The following is an 8,494-nucleotide window of genomic DNA, read 5'->3' as shown; positions in this document are numbered from 1 at the left end:
TCGATTTAACATGAGTTTTTCCATTTAACACGCTTTAACATGTTAAACCAAAGATCATGAATACCCCTATTATATATTATGTAAGTGGATATTCGCTGCAAGTGAATTTGGAATTTGATGAAGTGATGAGGATTTTTTTCAAATTCATTTGTACGGTTTTCTGCGATAATTTGAAGATAATCCATCCTATTCAGTTTAAATTCCCATTGGTGGAAGCTTCCCAAACAGAAGAAATATGAAAAAAATTCCATTTATGCTCTTTTTATTCCAACTCACTTTAATTATTCTTTCATTAGATCAATAAAAATTCATAACAAATGACTTCTTCATTTATTACAGTACCCAGAAGTTACGTGACCGTGGTAAGAGGTTTATAAAAAAAAGGGGAGTAGGTCGAGAAAACAACTCGCTCTCAACATCAAATCAACACAGTTTATTAATTTTTTTTTCTCCGATCCCTCTAAAAAAGAAAAAAACAATAAATTAGTAGATGCTTTATTATGGGAAAAAAGAATAAATCATGTTGATTATTACCTTTTACTACCTGTGGTATGTTAAGGCTTATCTATTTATTGTGAAATGGCCATTGTTTATTGATGGGATCGGTCCCCCTATATACACAGTGAACAGCTGATCAGGTACTCGGCCAGCTGATAGCCTAAAACTCAGATACGATCAAGTATTGCAGAAAATTATATTTATAGCCTCATAGCATTTTTCTTTTACAATAAGAGTACGATTTTTTTAATCCTTCCCTCCCTCATTTTCATTTTTGAGGGTCCTTATATTTTTCAAAATGTGCGTCGTCCAGAGTTGGGCAACTTTGAAACTAATAGTTAAAATTTCCATGGACAAGACCCTTATTCATGAATTAACCATTGATAAAAATATATCGTATCAATGACAATTTTAACTATTAGTTTCATAGTTGCCCAACTCTGGTGTTGTCGCGCTCCTGGCAACTTTTTATTATTGTTCGACGATAGCTCATTCTTTATAGAAAACACTGTTAATGTTTTTTTTGTAACTGTAATTATTAAATGTTTACAGTCCGAGGAATTCGACATGCTTTTGTACAGAATCATGATTGATGATAAAACCAACGCTTTTTTAAATAACGTAAGTTATTACACTCATATCTCATGTTTTTGATCAATGTATTTTAAATAAAATATTTTAATAGTAAATAAATTATAAAACTTCCTAACTACTATTGGGTTGTAAAATAAGTTCGTAGCGTATTTCAATATTTCAATTTAATCCTCTCTGTGTTTATTAAGTCATGTTTATTTGATCAATAATGTTTAAACATTTAAAAAAAAGGATTAGTGAAGGTGCTTTTATGCATCAGTTTCAAACGAGATTCCTTATATATAAGTGCTTGCTCAAAATGGAAGAAAAAAATTTCTTTTTTGTCATTTGACGATTTTTTATTTCCGAAAAGAAAAATCCTCTGCACAGATGGCTAAAAAAAGTTGCAGTGTGTATGGCGATGACGCCTTAGGAGAAAGCACCGTCCGCAAAACTCGAGTAGTCCATCAACTGTTGATGATGACCAAATTCAAGCATTGGTCACAGACAACCCTCAAATGACACGAGATATCGCCAAAACGCTTAAAATATCTCATGCAAGCGTCAAGTTGAGCAAAAGCTACCAGCATGGGCTAATCGCAAAGGCATATTTTTCCATCACGATAACGCCCGTCCTCACATTTGCGTCCTCATCTTTGCAGACGCTCCTAACTGAAAACACTTTAATTCGCTCGAGGACTGAAAAACGCACATAAATCCATTGCGCAAAAATCTGAGAAGTTCTGAAAGGACAGAATTAAAAAATTACCTGAAAGATGAAAACATGTAATAGATCAAAATGGGTCATACGTTATTGATTAAAAATATTTACTAGAATCTAATGTTTTTATTAAAATCTTGAGTGAAAAACGCTACGAACTTATTTTACAACCGAATACTTTTAATTTTTGCTATAATAATTTTAATTCAATCTATGGAAATATAAAAACTCAAAAATAGTTAATTTGTCTTGTTTACAGTCAAAATTGCAACTTCACATTGCGATGAACAGGCAGGTGGTTTTTACAGCACATGGGTTCATCAGATTGGATTATTCTCTCCTTCATTCAGTAAGTGTTAAAAGTTACCAATGACAAGTCGATCATTCAAAAAAAGTTATTAAAATTTAAATGGGTATAAATTTTATTTAAAATTATTAGGAAGGAGATTTTTTTTTTAATAATTTAATTATAGTTATTTACAACTGTATAAAAATATATACAACAAGTAAATTTGCTTTAGGTGACATAGTGAAATGATAAAGACATGTGGAGATTCTACCCATTGATAGAACTCCAATAATATTTCTAGAAGAGAAGATCTCGAGGCCATCTTCTTTTCAGACGCCTAAGAGGATCATTAGGTAATGAAGAAGAAGACAGGTTAGAAACAAGTGGATTTGGGTGGTTGGGGAGTTTATCATGGATGGATTGTTATATGGTTCTGGCCAAATCGGCTACATATGAGACATTCAGGTACTGATGGATGACTTGATTCGTGACAAAGTAAGGAGCATTAAGGATTTTGGACTGTAAGGATTGGATTCTGGAGGAATTTGATGGTTTATTGGAGCCTCAAAGCTCAACTCTATATGTCTAGATAGACCTTATAACAGTCATGTAGATCAGTATTTTGTAATGGATTGACAGTTTAGACCGTTTGTCTAGTAAATGTTGTAATAGTTGGAATCGACGAGCAGTCTCCTGTCTTTTCAATCTTGTACGAAAATTCCATGTCAGTCGTTTGTCCAGATGTAATCCTAAGTAATGAATCTGTTCAACAGGAATAAGTGGGTTATTATTAAAGGATACTGTGGGGCAAGAGGTCACGGGTTTACGACGAAGGGTAAATGTGAATTGGTGGGATTTATTGGAATTAAATTTTAATCCTCCAGTTTTGGCACCATTCTTCAAGGGTGGTGATGTGGGATTGGAGGGTTTGGGATACAATGTAAGGATCATTGTTCACTGAGAATAGACATGTGTCATCGGCTTACGTGTTGAGAATAGTGTTAGGATGGGTTGTAATGTTAGCTGTAAAAACTGTACATAGGATAGGACCAAGGATACTACTCTGAGGTACGTCAGCAGACTGGCGAAATAGGATGAAGCTGTTGTGATTTACTTGAAATAATCTGTCGGAAATATAAAGGAAATTTAAAACTGTAAGAAGCAGAAGTTCTTGAAACAACCGTTGGCAATATTTTGCTTTTCTAAACCGCTTACTGGAGTCTAACAAGTGTGCAATTTAAACCTCAGCATTCTTAAAGAATAAATAAAAGCAAAACCCGCATGTTTGCAGTTCGTATATATAACATCCGTGTATTTTTATTATTTTTTTTTTTATCAAAAAGCGGATCGCTGAGGGCGTAAGGTAGACTTGCACCACTTTCTGAAATTCGTTTTAAGCACTTGAATATCAATAGTTAATGCAATTATTTTCGAAGAAGAGAATCAATAAAAATATATAAGTTTCAAGAGCTTGATCATAAGTATTTGATCATTAAATTAAACATAAGAGCGTTTTAATTATAAGTATTAAAACACAAGAGCAATATCACCTCAACATAAGAGAGTTCTTACAAATATTTATTCAAATAAAATTATACTATGATGTGAAATAATAAAAATTTTTGCTTACGATAAGTTGGAAGCAGTGACATATTTAGTCATGAAATTTACGATTTTGTGTCGAAATCAACAGATGTAACTTGGTAGGTAAATGAGATTCCCAGGTCCGCATTGGGATTACTAGAAAACAAAGTATATGCAGTATATATTGGGATTAATTTTATTTATTATATTGATAATTGTACTATATTCTAAAAAATCAATTCATGATATAATATATCAGTTCGCATTATATAAATTCACATCAATTCTTAGTTATAAAAACGAATGTTATTACTGCTTCGCTTGCTAAAGGAGTTATGAACCTAAACATGCCTAAACAGAGAGAGGTATCCTCAAGTCAAGATTGTAAAAATTGTTTATAATTTATTATACTTTCCTGTCGAACAGATCCGCTACCTTGGACAACATCTGGACAAACGACTAACCTGTAATCCACACACAAGACTGAAACGATAGGAAACTGCTCGTCGATCTCGACTTCGATTTCGATTACAGCACTTACTGAACAAACGGTCTAAACTTCCAATTCATTCACTTCACAAAAGACCGATCTACATGACTGTAATAAGGCCAATCTGGACATACGGAGCTGAGCTTTGGGGCTCTACTAAACCTTCGAATACACCTCGAATCCATTCCTTACAATCCAACATCCTTCCTAAAATCCTCACTGCTTCTTACTTTATCACAAATAAAATCATACATAAAGACCTTAATGTTCCCTATGTAACCGATCTAGCCTGAACCAGATATCACTCCTTCCATTATAAACTCTCTAACCACTCAAACCCCTTAGTTTCTAATGTTGCATCCTCTTCCATTCCTGACAATCCTCCGAGGCGCATGAAAAGAAGATGGCCACGAGACCTGCTAATATAAAAACTTCATTAGTGTGCTACCACTACTACACTACTGGGTAGTTTCTCTACACGTCTGTATCATTCCATTTTGGTCTTACATCAAATTTGCTTCATGTGTTTGTATGTAAATACAGTTGTAAATAGCAATAAGTAAAAAATATACTTAGTTTGATTATGCTTATTTATTTTTCTGTTTATATACATATAGAGATTTTATTTATTTTTATTTTATTTTATTTTTGTATTTTATATTTAATGTCTTATTTTATTTTTGGTATGAATGTGATCATTTACCACTATTACTCATTGCCCAGATTTGTGGAAGATTGTAATATTTACCAATAAATAAAGTGTTAAAAAATAAATAAATAACGGTACATCTTGTAAAATGGGTCGAAAAACTGGGTAAAGTACATAGACAAGATTTTTGTTTTGTACATTAGTAAATTTTGTTCTAAGAGACACAAATATCTAGTGTATAAAAAAATTATAATAATTTAATAAAGTTTGAAGACAGTATTTGAAAAATGTAAATTTACAGTATTTATCTAATTATCATGTAAAATTAGCATTATGTAAGATATATATGTAGATATAATGTGTAAGCTATATGCATATAGTTCCTACCCGAACAAATATTGTAAATACAAAAAACAGTTTATAGAATAGTAAAACCACAGACCTGCAATATTGTGCAATGTGTGCGGTGACAATCTTCCAATATTTTGTATATATTTGTTGTTTTTTTTTGCTCTTTTTTTGTACGACGTTTGTTGTGCTCTTTTTTTATATTAATTTATTTTGTTGTTACTTTTCCTTTATTTCAATTTATCGAAACCAAATAAAATTACTTTTGTTTTAAATAGTTTCACTTTTTGTTCATTAATTTATTATTATCATATTAGAATTAAACTAAGTCTGTACCGCTATAACCCATGAAGGGTCACGGAATGCAGTACTTTGTTAGCAACCAACGGTTGTGCAAGGAGGTGATTTGGCCGAAATCAAGTTCGATTGTCAGATTTTTACCCAATAGAGTACCTACTTCATGAGGCTGGGTGGTCCTCTGAGGGCTCCTGAACCCACAGGACGGACTCACGTCTATACACTAGGGGTATTCATGATGTTGTGTTAAATGTTAAATATTTTGCCATGTTAAATGTTATAACAATAAGATTGTGAGCAGCCCTATTTGAAGTCATGTTAAACGTTAAATGCATAAGAGCCCCTAGCGGATTTTCTCAGCCTTTATATATACATTTATAACCTTCCTTCCAGACCCTCATGTTATTGTTTACTTCACTTTTGATTTAAGTAATTAATTACAACATGCCTAGAGTGAGTGAAAAGTGGAATTTGTGTGAAAGTTTAGCTTATGAAATGAAATGAAAAAATAACTTTATTCTGGGACATATGTCCCCTAAGAATAATTACATGGTTCATATAGTGAGATTTTTATCTGGCGAGCTTTTACAAATTTTCAGATAGTAGAATGAAATTACATTGTTTTTTTCCTCAAATGTATCATTAAAATTATCCATTCTGGTTTAATAACAGGGATATGAATACCACAAACACACGAAAGAACTGAGCTGTCACAACAAAAATGGTGGGGATCTCAACTGGTCTATTGTGTGACGTCATTCTCCATTTAACAGACCAAGTAACAGACTCTCAGCCATGTTAAATGTTATTTCGTTTTACCACGGTAAAAGAAGGCAATTTTTTTCGATTTAACATGAGTTTTTCCATTTAACACGCTTTAACATGTTAAACCAAAGATCATGAATACCCCTAGTGAAACAGAAAATAATTATCTTTTACTGCCGGGTTCGAACTTGGGTCCTTGGAGTTAGTAGCGCAGTGCCTTACCACTGAGCGCCCAGCTATCCATTATTTATTATATGTATTGTATTATTATATTTATTATCTATATTTATTTTCCATTATAGATTATTATTATTATTAATTAAAAGAGAATATGGTGTTGAGGTAGAAACATGTTCATTATTATATGATGAGTAAGTAGATAATCCTAATTGCGTAAATATAATCAATTCCTAACTATAACTTAATAGGCGCTTAATAAAGCATCCGTTATTATATATTTTTACGGATCGGCCTTAGAGACCACGTGAATTTTTTGCTTCTCTCTTGTATTTGTCTTTTCCTTTCCTTCCATTTCCCCCTCATAACTCCTTAATAATAAGCCTTTGTTTTCTTTCTTCTGTCCACGCGACCCCCTTTTTGGAATTTCTCCTTCCTACAAGAACCTTGATTTTTGTCAGTCTTTTCCTATATATATATATGCCTCTGTCCAGACAGTCCTGGTCCGTTATTCTTAGTCCTTCCGTTTCTTCCTTCATCTGCCTGGTGTATCCTCCTGAGCTTTTTTATCCTCGTATTTTTTGGAATATTTCCTTATTTAGTCTTTCCGGGGCTATTCTCACGACATGTTTCCTGATCCTTATGTCTGTTTCTAGGTCCTTTGTGTCTTTGTAGATTTCTTTGTAGGGTTTTAGTCTTGGGTCTTCTTTGACCGTAGATTCTTCTTAGGATTCTTCTTTCTACTGTCAGTAGTTCTTCCAGATTGGGGAGACATGTGGTTTCCGTCCCGTATTGTATTATCGGTTTAACGATTGTGTTGTATTGTCGTATTTTCGCTTTTGTGGACTGGTTTTTCATGTTGTATACGTTACTGGTTGCAAAAGTTAGTTTCTCTAGTTTGGTTATTCTTTCCTTCATATTTTCGTTTTTCAAACCGTTGTTACATATAGTCTTACCCTGGCACTTAAATTTGTTTGTTCCTTTTATTGGTCCGTATTTGGTTTCTATTGTTTTCTTCTTGAAGTCTGAATCTGTAGTCATTAATTCTATTTTTTCGTAAGAGATTTGTATACGTGTTTTTTAGCGATTTCTGCGCAATGTGTTATTTTCTTTTATTATTTATTTATTTATTTTTTTTATACTTTGTACTCAGCTATATTTTATTTAATGCTACTATTTCTTCTTATTTTGTCTTACGTTATTTCTTTTCTTTTATAAATTCCATTCTATGTATTATCTTCTATACAATTTTGTAATTACATGTATCCAATACTAATGTACGCATATAACATGATTTTTACATTGTGTATATAAAAATTGTTTAAAAATATATTGGGCTTCTATAGTAAGCTCTACAGAAGAGGGCTTACTATAGAAGAGAATATATTTGTGTGTTATATTAAAGCATCGAATGATTTATTTAAAATTGATAATATAATTTATTTATTTATTTTTAGATGATCGCCTCATCTCTGACATATTTAGTTATAGTTTTACAATTCAATCAGCAAACACCGTCTTTGGATTTCAACGAAGCTACCTCAGAAGTTTCAACAACAGCTGTTCCTTTTTTTCCTACTACTACAGTGTGATTAATAAGTTGAATGAAGTGCAATGTGAAGCTAAAAATTTATTTTTAATATTTCGTCAATGGAGTGTATAAATTTATAGACTACTCTATAAATAAAACATTGTACTCTAAGTTGATGATTTTATTACACATTTTTAATTATAATTTATAACTGATACTCGATTGGCATAATTAATATTATTACACCTTCAGAGTCAATCTTTTATCAGTTATCAATCACTTATATAATATTAAATGATTAAAATAAAGTGATGATTTTTCAATAATTTAAGCAATATTTCTGTCAAACACCAATCGCTCTGTCACGTAGCAAGGATACAATCAATATTCAGAATCACTCTCACATTTTAAATTCTAAAAACTTAACAGTACTTTAAGGGATATTATTTATTTTTTACTATATATAGTCTTATATTTCTTACTATTTGTATGAGGATAAGACCATGCTGATATTATAGATACTTTAGTTATACATTAATATGCCGAGTTTAATCAAAATCTTTAAAGCGGTT

The 8,494-nt window shown here is 31.8% G+C and overlaps 1 protein-coding gene across 1 annotated transcript; it reads left to right on the top strand.

Moving 5' to 3' along the window:
* Positions 1-1,050: 1,050 nt before the first annotated feature.
* On the top strand, positions 1,051-8,032 carry LOC136796020 (uncharacterized; the record flags this gene model as incomplete). The annotated part of the gene is given in 3 exon segments (XM_067048449.1): positions 1,051-1,119; positions 2,052-2,141; positions 7,849-8,032. Coding segments are annotated over 3 exon segments (294 nt in total), but the record flags the coding sequence as incomplete, so codon positions are not given.
* Between the last annotated feature and the right edge of the window lie 462 nt (positions 8,033-8,494).

This window comes from Halyomorpha halys, unplaced genomic scaffold, assembly GCF_000696795.3.
Source record: "Halyomorpha halys isolate HHAL.00 unplaced genomic scaffold, Hhal_1.1 Scaffold2362.1, whole genome shotgun sequence".
Classification (NCBI taxonomy): domain Eukaryota; kingdom Metazoa; phylum Arthropoda; class Insecta; order Hemiptera; family Pentatomidae; genus Halyomorpha; species Halyomorpha halys.
This window is presented reverse-complemented; position numbering and strand designations above follow the sequence as displayed.